This window comes from Corvus hawaiiensis, chromosome 9 (genome assembly GCF_020740725.1).
Source record: "Corvus hawaiiensis isolate bCorHaw1 chromosome 9, bCorHaw1.pri.cur, whole genome shotgun sequence".
Classification (NCBI taxonomy): Eukaryota; Metazoa; Chordata; class Aves; order Passeriformes; family Corvidae; genus Corvus; species Corvus hawaiiensis.
The window spans coordinates 30,624,429-30,644,482 of NC_063221.1; the positions used below are offsets into that span (position 1 = coordinate 30,624,429).

At 42.6% G+C, this 20,054-nt stretch overlaps 1 protein-coding gene across 18 annotated transcripts in view; it reads left to right on the top strand.

Annotated features, from left to right (window-relative positions):
- NFIA (nuclear factor I A) overlaps window positions 1-20,054 on the top strand; it is a 350,608-nt gene that overhangs the window by 297,014 nt on the left and 33,540 nt on the right. For 11 of the 18 annotated variants that reach the window (XM_048313292.1, XM_048313295.1, XM_048313297.1 and 8 more), the window contains 3 exons: window positions 733-861; window positions 12,876-13,054; window positions 15,614-15,779. In XM_048313292.1, the coding sequence (XP_048169249.1) occupies window positions 733-861; window positions 12,876-13,054; window positions 15,614-15,779 (474 nt within the window). The remainder of the gene's footprint in view (window positions 1-732; window positions 862-12,875; window positions 13,055-15,613; window positions 15,780-20,054) is intronic. The other 7 variants (XM_048313300.1, XM_048313304.1, XM_048313306.1 and 4 more) reach the window with 3 other exon arrangements.

The window sequence follows — 20,054 nt, forward strand, 5'->3', positions numbered from 1 at the left end:
ATTCTCACCCCGTACACCAAACCAGTCAGATGAGCACCACACCATTTCTGCCTGTCCATGGCAGAGGTTGCACCCAGTGACAACTTAACTCTGATTTTCATTGGGAGCTTTTGATATAGTTCAAGGGCATTATAACAGCTCTGAAATAATTCCAGTGCGGCTTCTAATATCAAGGCAAAAATACCATTCACCCTTTAAAAAAAAAATTTGAAAGCGAAAGGGAACCACATAAACATGTAACTTTTAAATACCTTTGAAGTCAAGAGAGTGAGGGGAGGCAGAGTTTGAACTCAGAGAACTCCATTCTCTAGTTGTGCCTTGAGTCGTGCGGCACATTTAAAAGATCCATTTGCAATAATCTACTAAACCAAGGAGTGAAAGACAGAACTCATAAAAAAACCTGTAAAAATCCAAGTGCTCCAGCTATTACAGATTTCTAAAAATAAAGCAGAGTAGGTTTCAGTAGCAATAATAAGCTGCATCTTACCCATATTTCAGATTTATAAGAAAAATATGGCTGCCTTTTAGTACTCATGGCTCAGAGCAAACCATGGCTGCTTCTGCCTTGAAAAAAACCCCACAAATAAAAGTGAGCTCTCAGCTTGCTGTTGTGTTGCATTTCATTTGTCCTTTAAGTGTGTCTAGCTGCTCCTGCACCCCCTTTCACAATGCATAGGCTGTCGTTCCATGACCTAGCATTATTAAATTGCACTTATCAATCATTCTTGCCAGGAATGCCATCGCCAACTACATTAAAGAAGTCAGAGAAGTCTGGTTTCAGCAGTCCCTCGCCTTCGCAGACCTCCTCCCTTGGAACGGCTTTCACACAGCACCATCGACCTGTCATTACAGGACCCAGAGGTGAGGCCTTTCCCGAGAGCCCCCAGGCATTAAAGGGTAGCCACGGCACCCAGTGGCCGTGCCAGCGCCGCTCCACGGAAAGCCATCGCCACCTGTGACCGCCCAGCGAGGGGCTGTGCTCAGAACCTTCACAACCAGGAGGGTTTAGGTGTCTAGAGGCTGGTTCTGTTAGGCTGGGCTGCTTGGGAAAGCTCCTGATGGCCGCTCAAGGTGGAAACGCTGGATTCTGGGGCCTTGGGGTTTTGTTGGAAGAGGGTGGGGAAAGGGACAGGAGGTGTTGCAGGGAAGTGTCTTCTGCTTGTGACCATTCATCACGTTGACTCGGTCCAACTGCTCGAGATAGGGACCCATCCATCACTTCTGACCCACACCTGTCTTCCAGCCCTGTGGATTTCCTTCTGCACGTCATTTATTCTCGTGCTGTTGGTGTCAGTGTGCCTTGTTAGGGGACTCTTGAAGTTGGTTCCTGCAATACTTTGGCTGGTTTTCTTCCCAGTACTCTTCTGACTGACTTTCCAAGTCAAAGAGATGTCCTCTGGGTCTAGATGTGCTTATGTATTTTTGTTAGAAAGATGCATTTGCATTTAGCCTAGAAAACTAAATGCAATACTGAGTTCACATTTGAAAAGGAACTCACTTGGGCATAGTAAGAGACACGAATGAATCCTCTTACAAACCTCTTTGGAAGATACAAAAATAGGAATGAATGGTTGTGACATGTTTCTTTCTGCTATGAAATTTTGCCTCATTTAGAGAAGATTATTAAGGAATTGGTCGAATGGTGGAGCATAAAAAGGCATATTAGCAATTCATCCTAGAAATTATTTGGAAATGTCTGTTTGGCATCAGTGTGGTTTTACTGAGGGCAGCATAAACCAGAAGGAGCCTCTTTGTCTGCACAGTCCAGGTGATGTGGTGAGAAATGGTGCAGTTGCACAAAGTTGAAGCAAGGTCAGACTTGCACTTCATGAGGTTTTGTGCTTTGTTAAATCTGCTTATTGTAGTTTGATTTGTTGTGGTTAATCCATAAAAATTATTCATTATCCTTAGACATACACCTACATCCTCAGAAGATATTTAGGCATCTAAGCTCTATAGAGATTTCCCTTGAAATTTGGATCCGAGCTGTCTGGCAAATATATCCTCTTTTAAAAGCCTTGATAATTGGTGATACAAGTATGAATAATATGAAGCTTCCATTAACATTCTATTCAGTGCACATCAGCTGACTCCCAATTCCTGTCTTTTAGAAGTTCAGCCTTTTAGATTTCAGTTGTTGATTGATTAGTTAATAGGCCTTTCTTTATTTAGCTGTGTTTTACCTCACACTAATTTTTTAAGATCATTGACTGCCTTTGTCTGCCCCTGTTTAGACCCTCTCTGCTGTGGATTCTTGTGTGGTTGAGAGAGGAAATGTCTCAGTGGTGAGGCCTTGTTTAAATCTCATCTACAGTCTGTTTTCACAAGACTTTTTCTGTGCACTGAGGGATTTCCATTGGCGATGTGAGAAGAACATTCAATGGGAGCCAGAAAAGCAAATAGAATTATTACAGTCCCAAATTTGGATTGTTTGGAAGGAGATGTTCTTTACTAACTCCATAAAGAAGCAACAGAGCTTTTAATCATCATGGTTCCTAAAAAGTTAACCAAAACTGCTCTTCTGCAGCATCATTTAGAAGCGTCTTCTGTTTTATGCTCATTCACAAAGTCTTGCAGATTTTCAGGAAAAAAATCCCTCTGCATCCATCCATGGTTTCTTTAAATGCCATCATCCTGAAAAAATCTTGTCCCAGACTTCATTCTTTGTTCTTCTGGGACATTCCTCCTCAGTATTCTTCTTCCACAGCACGCTGGCTGTGTTTATTTCCCTGCCACAACAATCATTCTGTTAGTAAAGGGTGATACACTGAGATGGATTATTTTCTGCAAATCCAGCTTTGTTCTTTATCCCATCGCCTCCGGCATACTTTAGGGACAGTAAGCAGAAGAGAGAAGCTTTTCAGGTATCAGAAGTGGCAACATAAAGAGTATAATGCTGTCGTATAAGAGGATATAATTGAGAGATTCACATCCACCAGTAGTTACTGGGAGTTGTGCCTCGGCAGAAGTGATGGTACAGCACACACAGGCTAAATTCCCTTTGGACACAGGTGCGTTATGTAAATGGTCAGTGGCAGGTCATTCTCAGGGGTCTTTGGCAAACAAAGAGCAGGATTTAATCTCCATTCTGCAGAGAGATTTCAGAGAAAGGGGAGTTGTGAATAAGTAGGTCACCATCAGAGTAAGCTCCTCAGCCAGAACAACGATCACAGGGAGGTTCCATCTCCTTCTCATGTTCATATGTGCAAGTTTATCACTTGGATGTGTATATGAGATGCATTTGTAAAGCATGATCAAAATAGACAGCAGAGAAGAAGCTGTAGACTATTCATGGCAAGTGTTGTCATTGACAACCAGTGATTTATAATTTCTCGGGAATATTCCCGAATCCTTCACACGCTTCCAAACATCCCTTAGAATACACTGCACGTCTGATGCTGGGGTATCCCAGGATACTGAATGCCCTTCCCTGTGATCCCCACAATGAGTCATTTTGGAAACAAAACTTCCTTTGGAGGAGGAGGAAGATCCTTGAGAGGATGTCTTAGCTCTAAGGTGCTCCACCCGATGAAGCAGTTGGAAAACCTCTGCTCTCATGGAATTGTCTGGATGTGCTGTGCTGTGGAAGGCTGTGCACTCGTTCCTGTCTGCACTGGTGCTGCTGCCAGTGCCCGGCCCAGCTGGGCAGTAGCCAGGAGAGAGGATCCGAGCTGGCTGACCAGCGGACCAGATGTGCAGTGAGTGCTGGCGCAGGGATGCCAATGCTTCAGTGACTCCTCAGTACTTCCAACAGATGGTGGCAAGATCCAAGTTTCTTTGGTGATAAGCTAGCAAAGTGATTCATGGAGCCTCACTTGATGATGGCAGTTTTTTGGGCATGACTCTATGAATGCACCATATGTCTTCTCTGGACCAGCGTGGCTAGGATTCAGTGTCTGGCAGATGGTAAATTGATCACCTATAGGGTGGCTTTAGCATCACTATCAGTTTTAGAATTTATTTCAAAGCCTTGAGAATTCGAGCAGCCATATCTCTCTCCTACTCAGCATACTTTTGTTACCTGCAAATGGGATTATCTGGTGGTCGGCGTAGCTCACCACAGCACTGCAGCATTGCAAAGGCACTGTGGATTGTTGGCATCTCACAAAGCTTCCCAGACCACTTGAACTCTTCACCAGCTAGTGAAGGATTTAAATACTATGGGTGACAGCAGTATTTACATAAGTGGTTTTAGGCTTCCATGTATTGCTACTTACACTCTGGTGACTTTATAACTGGAGCTGGCTGAAACGTTAAATTGACCACGATCTTGTAAAGCCAGGGATGTACAGCAGCCTGTGCTGCAGAGCATTCAAGCATTCCCACGGAATATGACAGTGTGAATCCTGCAAGCCAAAAAAGCAAGGAAAAAAAGGCAAGGAAAGGAAAAAAAATAACAATGAGATGGTATGTTAGGAAGATAAATGAAGGAGAAACACAATTACAAGAAGCAAGAAACACAGCACGAAGGCAAGAACCCAAGGAAGTGGGTGTGTGAGAAGAAGGGATGAAAGTCAGCTAGTGGACTGGTTTCCATTATATTAATTTCCTCCATAATTACCATTGCCATTTAGACTTTTATCAGGACAAGGCCTGCCAGGGAAATGCTGCAGCACAGTACTCTCTGTTCACGCCAAAGCAGCGAAACCTCTCTGTCACATATCTGGAAAGATACCGTGTCCTTCTCTATCAAAATCCTCCAGTGGGTCACCAAAGTCCTGGTGCCTTGCTCGCTGTCCTGTCAGCCAGCTCCAAGTGAATCAAACTGATGGTTCCTGGTGTACATTGTAAAAAGACATCTTGTAATGTCCTTTTCTGTACGAGTCTCTGTGGCTTCCTGATGCTGCCAGGTGGCACAGTGGTGTAACCTTCTAATTCCCTTTGAATTTTGACAAAAACAAAGCGGTGCAACTTGACAGAGGCACCTCAGAGCAAGGGATGGGTGATGCCAGAGAGCCAAAAGGAGAGAGTCACACCACAAGGGCGAGGAAGATGAGGTGAGGCCATAAACATCACAACGCTGACCATCAGATGAGTTTACATGATCCAGTTTGCAATGTCAGGAGAGCTGACTGTGCAGGGGAAGATTTTGATTTCCTGCACTCGCTTTGGAGCAACCTGGTGCTGAAGGAAAAGCAGTTTCCCAACAGATGGCCTCAAGGTCAGGCTTTAGCCATGACACAATCCCCAAACTGCCACCGCCTGCCGTAGCCCAGGCAAGGAGGGCAGAGAGGGAGGCCTGCAAAGGGTTAAAGCTTCAGCTAAACAAAAGTCAGGAACCGTGTAATTAAAACTCTACCTTTGTTGTATTGTCAAGAGTTAGCCTGTGACATAGGAAATATTTAAAGGAGCAGGCTGTTCAGCTAATTTGTGTGTGAGTGAACTGCTTAGACAGTCCTATCCTAAATTAACTGTAAGACCACCCACCGAGCTCGCCTCATAAAGGGCCATGATTGCTCAGCTCCGTTTTGTATAACCGTTCAATAATTACTAGATAAATGCATAACTAAAAGCTCTATTACACTAATAATTTGTACTGAGATAGATGTGTGGGACACCATGCTGGGTTAATTTGTCATCCCTGCAGCAAACTTCTAAAGAGGGCTCTTTTGCAGAGGAGTTGTGTTAATATGTTGCTCCAGTGAGGACATGTTAGAGCAACAAGATGACTTGGTAGCTTAATCTCCTAAAGAGGCAAAACGCCTGGAGGGGAAGTGCCAGAAAGAAGAAAGGGGGGTGATTAACACAGTGGACCCAGATTTAAACTCATCCTGACAAAAGGAGCTGATCTAACTGAGCAAAAGAATGAAAAAAAAGAGGGGCAGTGTTAAAAATACTAATAGGATTTCATGCATCCCTAAAAAATAATATAAAAATAAAGTGCTTCAGGAACAAAGTATTTTGCCCATGCTTTTCCTGATGCTGTGTTTGGTTCCTTTGCTCTCTTTGATGTATCCGTGGAGTTAAACTATATGCTTTAAACAGTGCAGTGAACTATAATATTTTTATCTCTGCTTTATGCTAAATTCTTCTAGCTTCAGACACACACAAAAAGCACATTATTGCTTTAAATATGGAACCCATGTTTAAGCATCGGAGCTCTGGATTTTCAACCTCCTCTATTGACAGAACCATAAATCATGTTAAAGTTAAGTGAATTACTGTAGCGTGGAACTATAGCTTTAACAATGTTTATGTAGTATCAGCTTACCATCTACAGAATGAAAGGGAGGAAAAACACTGATATTAGAAATGGGAATGTGGAGTCCTATTAACTTAACAGCAATATATCACTCCAAAGTCACAGATTCCATTACCATGCCCTTTTTAGTATCAAAGCAGAATTATATCATCACACACATAAAGGTTGTAGTTTTTAAGAGAATTTACATTTCTATTGTAAACTTATCAACTGCATTTCATTATAAGAAAGACATGATATATTCTCCTAGCAGTAGTTTTTATCTTGGGATGAGAATATATGAGAATGCATCATGTGTATTAAAAGTAATAATAATATGCAGAAGTTGACAGCATTTGATGTGATGCAGGAATTCTACAAATATGTTAAATTAGGGTCTTTTTGACCTCTAGCTGTAGTCTTGGAAGGAAGGAGTGCTTTCTATAGGTATGATTTTTATTTCTGTCCCGATGTAATCAATTCTGTAGTATTCTGGTCTCCCAAAGGCAGCAGAATTCTGACATGTTTTAAAACATTCAGCTCAAAATAGCTAACTTAACTGGCCCCCTGCCCATGCCAGAATCTGGAACCAGTGCTCAGTTCAGCTCCACAGGTTTTCAAAAGCAGCCCGTAATACTCAGCAGCCCAGAGTACACCAATAAACCCCGAGCTCAAACACAGCCCTAAGCATATTTTCCTTTTGCTAGGAACTCCGTGGGCCTTGGCAAAATGTCCTCCTGCCTCCCACTTGCTACTGCAAAATTTCTTACAGGAGGAGTGTTTCTGAACAAAGGGTCCAGGTGCCTTATACCACTCAGAGCAGCAGAAAAGGGCTGAGAGCCAGCCCTGATCTGGAGATACCGTGGCTCTGCTCTTTTCAGCAGTGCTTAGCTGCCCAGCTGCACTTGACTTCTGGAGCTGAGAGATGGATAGCCTGCAATTCAGCCCATCTTTTTGATGTTCATGGACAGGAACAGAATCCCCATCCATCCTATCTAGGGTGTTTCACTATCTCTTGCACTGCTCAGCTGTTTATATTGTATTTTGGATCTTTCATCTATGTTTGTCTACATAATGTGGGAGCGAGTATCAGCGATACCTGAATTTTACCCATGCTTAGAGGGTAAAGCCTATCTTTGTTCTCCAGCTCCACGATTTCCCAGCCTTGACACTGCAAATGGGAAAGTGAGATGGGATCAGTTTGCGTTTAGCTCATCCTTGGACCTGACAAACATGTTACTAGACAACCCCTTTGCACCGTTATGGGACTTAACAAATGCCCAAGTTTTCCAGGGATGTGAATTCCCTTCCGAGGGCTGATCCTAGGACTGGTCAGCCCTACCCTCAGCAGCTCAGTATTTAAGTAGAGGCAGGTTCTTGCTAACCTGAGTAAGCAATTCCTCTACATTTATCACCCTAAAGTCTGTTCCTAATGGGCAGTAAGAAAAATAGGGACTTTCAGAAACCTTTGAAAGTGTTACGGGGAAGCAGCTCCCACTGAAATTCAAAAGCAGTTAATGAATTCTCTCAGGACCTCTACAAATCCCAGCCCAAGTTTCTTAATTATTTTTTCTTCTTGTTTGGGTAACTGCTTTCATCACCAAAATCTGTGGGCTTAAAGCTATTGTTTTAGGCTTCCATTCTTTACCTCTTGTATTGTATTATACACAGAAGTGTAAGTTCCTTTCAACAAATTTGGATTATTGCCAGATCTCCTTATTAAAAAGTCACTCTTCATATTTCCAATAAACACAGCTGTTTCATGGTATTTGAAAGCATTTCACATCAGCCAGCATGGTGGCTTAGCCAATTAGTCCTCTAATATGGTCAATTTTCAGAATAAGTACCTTTGGGGTACAAAGGGTAGGATCCATCTCGCATAATTTGAACTGGCATCACTGGGATGGCAGGAGAGAGCTTGCAGCACGCAGGGAGTTAAAGCAACTTAGAAGCCTGACGTGGAAGTAGCTAGCAGAACAAACTGTTCTCTAACATTTCCAGGGAAATGACTTTTCAAAAAACACTTTCTTAATTGTAATGAAGCCAATTATAATGGCCTCAAAAACAAGCAGATAAAAACCGATCCCGTTTCATTATGATTCTAATGTTACTATTTCTAGGAAGGCTGATCAATGTTTAATGAAGTATTAGTAAACTTAATTATCACTTTATAGAGGAGATATCTGAGCATTGTGCCCTGATCCAGCTGATGGACCAGCCCTTGTGCCTGGGAAGGAACAGTGGTTGTGATTCCCAACACTTCTCCCTGGAACAGGCAAGGAGTCCAGGGTGATAACACCTTTTCCTGAGCAACACCAAATGACCCTTTCAAAGACTTCAAACAACTTCAGGAAGAAAGAAATTTCATCCAGTCATGTGGACTTGAAGGGGTTGGCAGGGCATTTTTTTGGAAGAGGAGATGGAAGGTGGATGGATCAATATGTGCCCCCATATGTTGGGCTGTGCTGGTGGAAAACCTGTCTGAGCACTGTAGGTGTCCCTTCACCATGTCAGCAAGCACTCCCTGGGAGCAAGGAACCCAGGGCTCTTTATTAGGAACTGCTCCTTTGTTCCAGGACCCTAAATATCTGCAGAGAACCGTAACCTGTTTCAAATTAACTGATTCTTTATTATCTGATCGCTCGCTCGGACGGAATTCACAATTTTGGCTCTTCTTCAGAGCCTTGGCCATGTGCAGTGCTCACCTAATCAATGGGTGCAGCTTATCTTATTGGTGACTTACTTTGTTATTGGCTACTCCAAATCAAGAAGGGAAAAGGCAAGACAGACCTGCATAATCAGAAGTTTGAATTCAGCATTCTGAAAAATCCTCTGGCTTCTGTGCTGCACAGCACCACGAGCTCATAAAACACTGAGGAATCCAGTGTAGCACGCAACAGCTGTACTGCATAATTACTTGGCCCTATAGCAGTAGTTTTAAAATACTGGTATATCTGTTGCAGGCCACCATACATTATCATCTCATTTTCAATAAAAAGTCTGGGATGTTTCAGACGAGCTTCAATGGAATTAGAATCATGTGTACTTTGAAATATTTATGCTTGCCTTGAGATGGAAGGATAACTCCTGCCTCCAACCCCCGCACAAAATAACAGATTTCATAATGCCAGAGAGTCCAACTCCTCCATACCTACAGCAGGTAGAAATGAAGTTCTGCTCTTGAGTACACATCTTTTCATAGGTTGTAGAAGTCATATTTTATGTCATTTACTGAGGTCAATAATAAAATATAAATGTCACAGGCTGAAAGACGCCAGGAGAAATATGGTTTGGCAGGATGGAGCTGCTTAGGGATACATAAATAATAAGTCAATAAGTAAATAAATAATAGACAAAGACCTATTTTATCTTCCATTTGAAGATCTCAAAGAATTTACAATCACTGATTGAGGCTTGTAATATCCCATCAGAAGTAATAAGAGCCTCTTCTCTTACACAGGGTAATTTCCATCACTGTAGGTGTGGGTTTAGGAATTAAAGACTTTATCATTTTTATTAAGTCTGAAAATCATGACTGAAAGGGCCCTTGGCCTTTTTAGAGGCAAACAGGGAAAATAACAACCTGCTTCATTACCTCTTGTGCTTTAACTGATTAAAAGTGCTTGTGAGGGCCCCTATATTTGGAAACACGGTTGTGTTCTGCGCTCAGAACTTGTTGGAGTGGCCAGTTTTGCACTCACCAGAGTTGCTGACCACAACACAGCTATCAGAGTAATGGTCTGTGTCTGGGCCAGCAGATTTTAGACTTTAACATTTAATTCCCTCTCTCTAGTATCAGGCAGGCACATTTGTAATGTTGATCAGTTTAATAGTAGTGGGTTTTTTCCTCTTATCAAAGAGCCCTTTCTTTTGGCACTTGAGAAATCTGCTATTTCCTAGTCAGAGACTGCAAAAACAAACCTTTGGAGATCCTTATTGCACTCGTTACTTCTTATGCTGAGAAGAAAATGACCCCTTCACGTCAGTGTATGGCACAGGCCGAGGAATGATGCCAGTCTGGTCTTGTTTCCCTCCCCCAGTCCTTCCCTGATCAGCAGGAAGCCCTTGGAGATGAGCTGAGGAGTTGGCCAAGACTCCTAAGAGGAGCCACTTTCTCCTTACAGCACTTTGCCTTGCTGAATTATTGTTGAACATTTCTGCATTCGTTTTCCTTCTCTCTCTCTCTCTCTCTCTCTTTGGGAAGATCCCTGACACACACTCTCCACTTTGTTTTCTACCCTGACATGCTGAGGAGGTCAAGGCAGCAGAGAAAGGCTCACTCCTTACATGCCAGTGAATATTTCTTTCGTCTTCCACGGAGCAAATCAAATTATTAAATGAAGAGCTATACTTTGGAAAAGCTAAACACAGTGTTGTCTCAGGACAAGTTTTGAACTCCCACATGTTCCCTGGATACAATTCTTTATTCCTTCTTGTTTGAAATGCATTTCAAACTCCTTTTCACCCAGCAGAAGAATAGAAATGAGTTGGTTCCCAGATGCATACGAAGGACGGTGCAATTGCATAACAGTTTCAGGTAGTAGTAAAAGAGCTGATACTAAAAGGAAATTTTAAAAAAATATTTTAGAAATTCCAATTTATTTCTTACTTTATTAGATGTTTGTCACATAAATGTCCATTTCTCACTTTTATCTTCATCCCTCATATTCCATCTGGCACACAAGGAAAGGGGGAACTACAAAAGGAGATACGAAGAAAGGAAGAAGACAGAAATACTGTAGGCTAATAAAACTTTGTAGTCATCAAAATGCTGGCTGGGATCTACCTGACTGAAGGTGTGTGTGTAGAATGGAGGTGTCAACCTCAGAGCAGCACCAGTCAAAGGCAGGGGATTATTTTGGGGTGAGGTGGCTCCTTGGACACTGTTTAGTCCTCTGTCCATTCTAGTAATTGGCTCCATGGTGATCCCCCACAGTTACTGAAGGGAATCTCCATTATCTCTACCTTGGATGTTTCTACTTCTGTTGGGAATATTTTCAACACTATTAATGTGAGCAGAATTGGGGGGTTAACATGGGTATAGGGGAGCTTTTCAAGGCAAGGGCAGGGGTTTCACATCCATCCCATACCAGCACCCCTGGCACGAGTGCAGCTCTTTTTGGTGGTGGTATTGGAGCAGTAATTCCTATCCTGTGGTGGAAAAGGACGTGTATAGAAGAGCTGCCTAGCCAACCCTCAGTGAATGCTTACAGGAAAATGCAGTAGTTTCCTTGCTACTGTCTCTGAGCTCACATTTTACCCATATCTTCAAGCTTTTGAGTTTGCTAATGGTTTAATAATGCTTAAGAAAAAAATTATTAATAAAGTGTCATATTATTAAACTGGCAATGAACAAGAGTAAGAAGCAGATTTTAGCTTTTATTTAACTGAAGGTTTTTCATAACATTCATCATGAAATGAATGTTTGCTCATTTGTGTTTGATTTTAGTTAACTTTCCTGCATCTCTCCAATTTTTCCAAAAGTGCCAAAGGCTTTTTTTTTTCCCCCCCTCTTGTGTATTTAAATTACTTCAAAGCCAACACCTGAGTTTCTGTGGGATATTTCCTCCTTTCTATAGCCTTTATCTGACTGGTCATATGCAGTGTACAAGCACAATCTTTGCACATGGACACCCCTGAAAGATTCCTAGGGTAACATGCCAAGGGAGCAACACCGACTCTTTGGTGAGAAATAAACAATGATTTACAGATGAGCTTGTGTGCAACCAGATTAATTGGTCATTCTGAAGGAAGAGTGAATCCTCATTTCAGAGGGGAGAATTCATGGCACTGTAAGTGACAGCAGGTGCTACCTCGTGGTGACAGCTAACAGTGGAAAGCTCTGTTGGGTGACAAGAGTCCAACCCAATATATTTTGAAGGCCGAGGAACTGGGCAAAGGTGTCACATATGTAGGAGAGCAAAAGGCTCTGCAGCTGCACTTGTAGTTCTGCTGAAATCAGCTGAGGGTAAAATCGGTCATTGCCAGTGGGCTTGTGTACATCACACCTCTGCACCTTCTCTGGAGTACATTTTCCAGCTGGCTTGTTGGCCCATAAATTCACCAAATTAAACTTCATCCCTGAGCGTGAGCTGGGGGCTTGCTGAAGATTTGAGCCCAGCGTTATTCAGGAGAAGTGTAAATGTAATTTTCCAAACGATCTCGCCACTTTGTGCATGTTCATTAAATGAAAACACGTTACTTAAAATAAATGTTCCTGAAGTGAGATGGAAGAAAAAATCCCCAACAACAAGAAGCGTTAGACCGTTTTTAAATTATCGACCGTTTATACTACAATGTAAAATGGATTCGTGTGTGCAAATCCAAGTCACATGAAATGTCAATTAAATCAACCCTAATCTCCCAAATACATTTTTTTATTGCCTGATTGATGAGGGCTGCTCTTCAGGTCATGAATAGTTTTCACTCTCACAAAGGACTGCTGATTCCTTTATACGTGTCCACTAAAAACACAGAAAATCCTTCAAAATGTCTGGCTCTGTTTGCTTCCAGGATCTAGATGAAGTGAGTGTAGGACACAATGTGGTCTAATATATTAGTTGATGTATAAACAATACTGTACATTTCAAACCAAACCAAAAAAAAAAAAGATACTTAAAACTACAATAGATTTAAACTGTTTTATTTTCCAGAGGCAAAACTCTATATAACGTCTTTGTTTTCTTTCCTATAGCAAGTCCACATGCAACACCATCGACTCTTCATTTTCCAACATCACCCATTATTCAACAGCCTGGGCCATACTTCTCACACCCAGCAATCCGCTATCATCCTCAGGAGACTCTGAAAGAGTTTGTCCAACTTGTCTGCCCCGACGCTGGTCAGCAGGCTGGACAGGTGGGGTTCCTAAATGTAAGGAAGCCGTTTTTCTTTCTTCAGAAGTGTTTGTCCTATGTAAAAATTAACCACGGGGTTATTGACGGGGTTATTTTAACAGCATGTCGCCTGCAGGAGCACACCTGGGATAGCTGCTGGAAGGGAGGAAAACAGAAAAATAATAATGCTGTGCTGCAAAAGTATTTTAAAAAACAACAAGAGACCTCCCCAAAAAACCGCTCAACCACATTGTGGTGAAAGTAGCTTAAACTGTCAGAGAAGCTGGTGCTTCAGTGACCTGCTGGGTCCCCCCACAAACGACTTTGCTGCATGTGTTGTAACCCTTGTGGAACCAGGGTTAACAAAATACAAAGGCAGAATAATTTTTATTAATTATTTTTGAAGTTCAGGGGAGAGTGGGGGGGGGGGAGGAGCAGGAAAAGGGAGGGTGAGAAACAGATGTTTCAGATCAGCTAAGTTCATTAAAAAAAAAAAATACTGCCTTATAGCACTTTAGATCAAGTTGACCAGTACTTGAACTCAAGATGTTAAAAGTACAGTTTATTATGGTTTGTTATTTCTGTAAGCAGTTATCTTTTCCCCTTATCTCTATGAAAAATTAAGCAGAGTTCCAAAGCTTCAAATAACCATTTTCTTTTTTTTTTTAATCAAATAAAGTGAATCATCTTGCTATTATTGAAATAGCATTCTGGACGAATACAGAAATTATAAATTTTATGTAAATCAAATCTAAAATAATGCTCTGAATATTTCATGAAATGTAATGCATGTAACTTTTTCCAGCCAATGAAGTAATAACTCGCAAAATTACTGCTTCTCTCCTGACATACATAGGGCTGAAAGTGTTAATGAGAATTAGTTTAATTATTAGAATCCAATTTATTACACTTATTTAATAAGCTGTATTGTTCCCAGTGTTTTCCTTTCCCCAGCAGAAAAACTGACTCTACTTATTCCAGCCAGTCCTGGCTTTGAATAATGTCTGCAATATGTTAGCAGATACATTTATGTCTAGACAACAAATCAATACAGTGCTTTTCTTTTTCCTTGAGTATTCATTTGCTTAATTTATCCCAAACCATTCAGCATTATGAACTGTTAGCACACTCACAATGAACAGGCAGCGGGGGTCTTCTTGGCAGGAAAGGGACCTAATTGGGAGACAAGATAGTGTTTGAGAGATGTCACTAATATATTAGTTTATTAAAGGTGCTGGATGTTGGAAAAACAAATATCCCTGAAGGATTGCTTCTTGCTGCAAACTCTAGTAACTGCAGTCTTTGAAGTCTATGGGAGTGCTGTAAAGTTAAATGCAGATGAACTTGAGTCTTATTTATCCCCTGAACCATTTTTGCTCTAGCACAAGTGTGATTTGCACCTCCACGACTTTAAGGCCCTTTGTCAGTGCCAAAGCAGGTGAAATGAAAATAAAGTCCCAAGTGTTTTGCCAGGATGAGTATTTTGTCCCCAGCAATTCAGGCTAATGGAAACCCTAACAGGAATTAAAATATTATTTTCTTTAGCAGTACTTAGAATATGGATCTGTGTTTAAAGCTGAGCTTTTATCATCAATGGAAAAGGCAATGTTCAGTGCCAGAAGAACTGCAGTGAGATCAATTTGTAGAGTGCTGTCGAAAATGATCTCATCATTTTTGTCACTAAAAGGAACACCTGATTCACAGCCTGTCCTACTTTCTCTTTATAATGGTATTTGGCATCTAGCTGTATGGTTTTCAAGTGTCCAGGCTGGGTTACATTTAAAATGCAAACTTAATAAGCTGGAGGGAGGGTTGGCATGTTTTTCTAAGCCTGATTCCTGTTTTTGTGATACTTGAAAACACTTTTACTTATGGACACATTTTTCTGGTGATTAATTGAAAGACCACACTCATATAGCTGATCCCCTTCAGCCTGTGACTGACCACATCCCAGACTGAAGGGAGGGTGGTTTTTTCTCTCAGTGTGTAAAAATGAAGCTGTTCTAAGTTCACTCATTTCTCCAGATGATCCTAATGGCAGCTAAACCAAGAGCTACACTATTGCTAACTCAAAAGGGATGTGGGAGAGCAGTTATTTTAATATACACTCATTCATTTTCCTGTAATAAGATATCAGCATGATTTTTAAGACCACCAAAAACGCTTGTTTTTTCTCTTAATGAGCAGTATCTTTAAGAAATTTACACTCAAGTCCTAGGCACTGATATCCTGAGGGTATAACAGAGGCACGAAACTGGAGGCTTTTAGGGGTCAAAAACACTGCTTCACCTCTCACTGAGCATGGCTTAATGCTGCCGGAAATGTAAAGAGGAGTAGGATTTAATCCAGGACAGTTCAGACAAGCTGCTCATAGGACAAGTGTTTAAAAGCCAGAATTTCCGTAGTTTCACGAGGTTCACAGAGTTTGAGACAGTTTCTTGAAGTCCATGGAGAATTTGAGCCAGCAAATTTCTTTGCCACCTCTCAAGTAATTGTAAATGTATTGCACATCGTTTTCAACTAGATTGTTGTTACTGGAGGTTCCTAATAGCTGATTTTTAGTATAATTTTTGTCTGTTTGCTTGTTTTTCGGCAGCCCAATGGTAGCAGCCAAGGCAAGGTGCACAATCCATTCCTTCCTACCCCAATGTTGCCACCACCACCTCCGCCACCAATGGCTAGGCCTGTGCCTCTGCCAGTGCCAGACACAAAACCTCCAACCACATCAACAGAAGGAGGGGCCACCTCTCCCACTTCTCCAAGTAAGTATAGACGCAGCGGGATCCAAGGGCTACCGGCACCGCCGGCACTCGGCTGTGCAGGGATGAGGACTGGACTCATCTTGGGAAGCGGGAGAGCTCTCTGCTCTCCATGATGGACAAAATTCTGAGCTGCTCCTGTGTTAGCAGGGAAAGCCTTAGCTTAAGGTTGTAGTTTTATTTTTGACTTGGTTGCTATTTCACATAGCCACGTGTGTGGGAAATCGAGGCCGGTGGCTCAGCTGTGACACAGAGCTTGGACCTTTGGGATCTTGTTTGCTGCCAGGAGGACTCAGGAGGACATCCCATCCCTGGAAGTGTTCAAGGCCAGGCTGGATGGGGCTCTGAGCAACCTGATCTAGTGGAAGGTGTCCCTGCCCATGGCAGAGGGGCTGGGACTGGGTGATCTTCAAGGTCCCTTGCAACCCAGACCATTCCATGGTTCTGTGATAAGCTGGTATCTCAAGTCAGGCTTTAGAGGATAGACCCCACATGGAAGTCAGGCAATCTCCTTGAAAACACAGCTGCTCATCACACTGGGCTAAACTCACAACCTTTCCAGGTTACTTCAATTATCGTTCTTTTGGGAATAAATCTGCCTAGATTAACCCAGACATCTTTCCCTTATGCCTTGGATTTTAGGCAAGAAGTTTTGGTATGTCTTAGGGCCAGGGAGAGAGCTCTAATCCTCTCCCACCACCCACGCGGCTCCCATATGCATTTTGTGTAGCCACAAGTCAAATATATGAATTCCTGGATACACACTTGGGGATACCACTTTGGAGTCACTCTTCTGGGAAACAAATGCAATTCAGCTGTGTCCGATGCTTTAAAAAAAGTCTGGACGTACAGGGAGTTAATTGTGAAATGATTTAATGAAGCTATGCTCAAACTGACATTTAAAAACAAAAGGGAAGCTTTCAGTGCTTTAATGGCAACTGTAGGGGACTTGTTCCACAGTGAAGGGAGTCCAAATAACATCCACAAACAAAAATCAATCTAATCGAAAGAGCAAATCCCTTTGTGTGCTTTTCAAGCTTATTATTTAAATGCTATATGCAACCACTGCTTGATGTGCAAAGAGGTACTCACTCTTCAGACCAAGTGAAGCCTAGGTTTTTAAAGCTTTATATACTGTTCAGGAGACTTGCACAGGTTCCAGGGGGCATTTTTAAAATCTGGTAGTTCCTCAGAGGTTTTCATTGCCTTCTGCTACACGATAGTGCATCAACTGCAAACTCAGCAAGATGCTCTGGCTCGCTTGGAAATTGAAATGGGTTTTAGTATGAGACAGTCTGGTAAGATTGTGAACGCGATGTTCTCGAATCAGGACTTCACGAATTGATCAGCAGATTTTTGTTGAGTGAAGAAGTTGATTCATTCCGTCCCCTCCGCTCCTCTTTCTGACCTTAGACCAGCACTGGTGCTATCAGAACTTTTTGAGGGGACTTTCAAGTCCTATCAATAAGATTCAGCGGTGGGATCTAAAAGGTTAATGTTTAGTCATAGTTATCACTGAACACAGTCAGCAATGCCTTACTATTTCCTTGTCTTCAGAACCAGGAAAAACAAAACTAGGTCAGTGTGTACTTGTCATTACGGTTGTGACTCAGTTTACTGGCAGTGTCTGGTGTCAAAAAGAAAAAGATTCCCAACAACATTTTAGCAGTAATCTTAATTTTTATGATACTGTGATTGTGTAAACAAGCTCAGAGTGTGTCTGGCCGTATTCTCAGCTGGCAGAAAAATGGGCATTTCTCCTCTGAAGGGAGCAGGACATCCATCGGTGTCAGCTTGGGGCTGGTCACTGGGCTCTGTGTTCAGCAGACAGCTGCCACATTAATTGGGAATGGAGGTTTTCTCAAGAGCAGCCAGTTAATGGTATTTAAACAAAAGATTAGGAAAATAATTACTGTTTGTTAATTAGCCACGCTGATGTCTAAACATATAGTTCTGTACGTACTCAGGCACGCATCTTCCTTTTGGTGAGGGGTTTGAATAACAGTGACTCGAGTTGTAAAGAAGCATATAATTTAATTTAGGGACAAATTTTACAGAAAAGTAGATTATAGGAAATATTTTCTAAGAAAAAGTATGACATATAAACCAAAGCCAGTGGAAGTATTGGCTACATAAAGAGCAAAGCAAACTGAAGTTTCAGGCGTCGCGGCCAGGGTTTGTCAGGAGGACCCACTGGGCTCCATTCAGTGTGTCAATCAGGACCAACCCTCCATTTCCCTCCGTGTTTGTTTTTTCCTTAACTAAATATTAGCCTTCAAATAGCGAGTGCAGATTCACCAGAGTTCCATAAAAGCCGCACAAAAAGGTGTTTTCCATGGTTACGAGCTGCTGGAGCGCACCGGTTCTGGGAGTGTCGCCGGGCTATGGCTGACTGCCCTGCAGAGCTTGAGGATATTGGAAAGTCACTTATGCAACAAAGGCAAGAGCGATGCTAAATTTTGGCCAGACTGTCTCCTTAGCCATGTGGAAGAGAATGAACCCCCTCCCCTCAAGGAAATGGTGTGAAAGGGATTGGCATTTGCTGCGTTCTCCTTCCCTTTTTTGGTCTAGGAGAAAGCCCTCAGCAGAAACAAAATGCAGTCACGGCCCAACCAAAAATTGGAATATGGCCCTCCTGAGGGGTGCAGGAGCCAGGAGCAGCTGTTCAATACAGCATGGCCTCCTGGGAACGAGAGCTAAAAATCACAACAAGGTGGTTAATGACTCTCAGAGCAATAGTGAAACTCTCCAGCTGTGACATTAACCAAAACATGAACATTAGTGCTGTCCAAGGAAGGAAGAGCCCCTGGAGATGCACACTGGAGATTTGCTGCTACTGGGTGGCCAGGCATGCTCTGGGAGCTGACAATTTCAGCTGCGAATCCTATCCCTTTGGAAAGCCAGCATTTTCCTCAGTCAGATGACACAATGGAAATGGGATTCACAAGGTTTGGGGAGGTTCATTTTTCCTCCACAGAAAGCTTTTTCAATAGAACACATCTTTGATATCAGAAGCAGTCCCAACATTATCTTATCTCAGATCTCTTCTTGATTTTCTTTGGTTGGTAACCCATTACAAGCATAACACAATATTTTCTTGAACTTGGCAGTTTTGGGGTTTAATATCTCACTGCCCAAAGCAAACACCACCTCCACTACGTTCTAGTTGGCTTTATCACTATCATAATTGAATCATTCCAGAGCAAAGTCTAAGATACTGCCATCGTGTACACCCTGACTTTTAAACAGCTTTTTTAAACAAAGTGTTATTTTCTGAGATTCACAACTCTTAACAACTTTAACGAACTCATTACTGGTTAATGTCCCTTTCAACAAAGGAGCTTTCTTGTTAAATGGCCTTTGTGTCAGGATGAGAAGAATGATCTTGTGGCTGTAGTACAGGATTCATAAAGCCAAGTGTCAGCTCCTGCCCTTGGGTTACAACAACCCCATGGAACTCTCCAGGCTTGGGACAGAGGGGTTGGAAAGATGGAAAAGGACTTGAGGATGCTGGTCAGCAGCAGCTGAACATGAGCCCAGGTATGCCCAGGTGGCCAAGAAGGCCAATGTCACCTGGCCTAGATCAGCACTGGTGTGGCCTCAGGACCAGGACTGTGACTGTCCCCTGTGCTGGGCACTGCTGAGGCCACACCTCGAATCCAGCAGAAAAACATTGAAGTGCTCTGGAGCATGTCCAGGGAAGGGAATGGAGCTGGGAAGGGTCTGGAGCACCAAGGAGCAGCTGAGGGAGCTGGGAAAGGGGCTCATCCTGGAGCAGAGGAGGCTCAGGGGGGACCTTGTGGCTCTGCACAACTCCCTGACAGGAGGGGGCAGCCGGGGGGGTCGGGCTCTGCTCGCAGGGAACAGGGACAGGAGGAGAGGGAACGGCCCAAAGTCACACCAGGGGAGGTTTAGGTTGGATATTGGTAAAAATTTCTTCACAGAAATAGTGGTCAAGCACTGGAGCAGGGGCAGTGGTGGAGTCCCCATCCCTGGAGGGATTTAAAAGCCATGTGGATGTGACACCCGGGGACATGGGTTAGTAGTGGCCTTGGCAGTGCTGGGGTAGGAGTTGGACTCAATGATCTTAAAGGTCTTTTCCAACCTAAACATTTCCGTGATCCTGCAATCAGATTGGCTTTCTCTCCCTTCCTCTGCTATGCATTGACTGAGCATCTTCTGGGCAAGTTTGAGCTTTCTGTTCGCTCCTTTCCCCATCCATAAAAAAGAGGGTTGATTCTATCATTCAATTTGCTAAAATTTGCAGTTCCTGCTCAG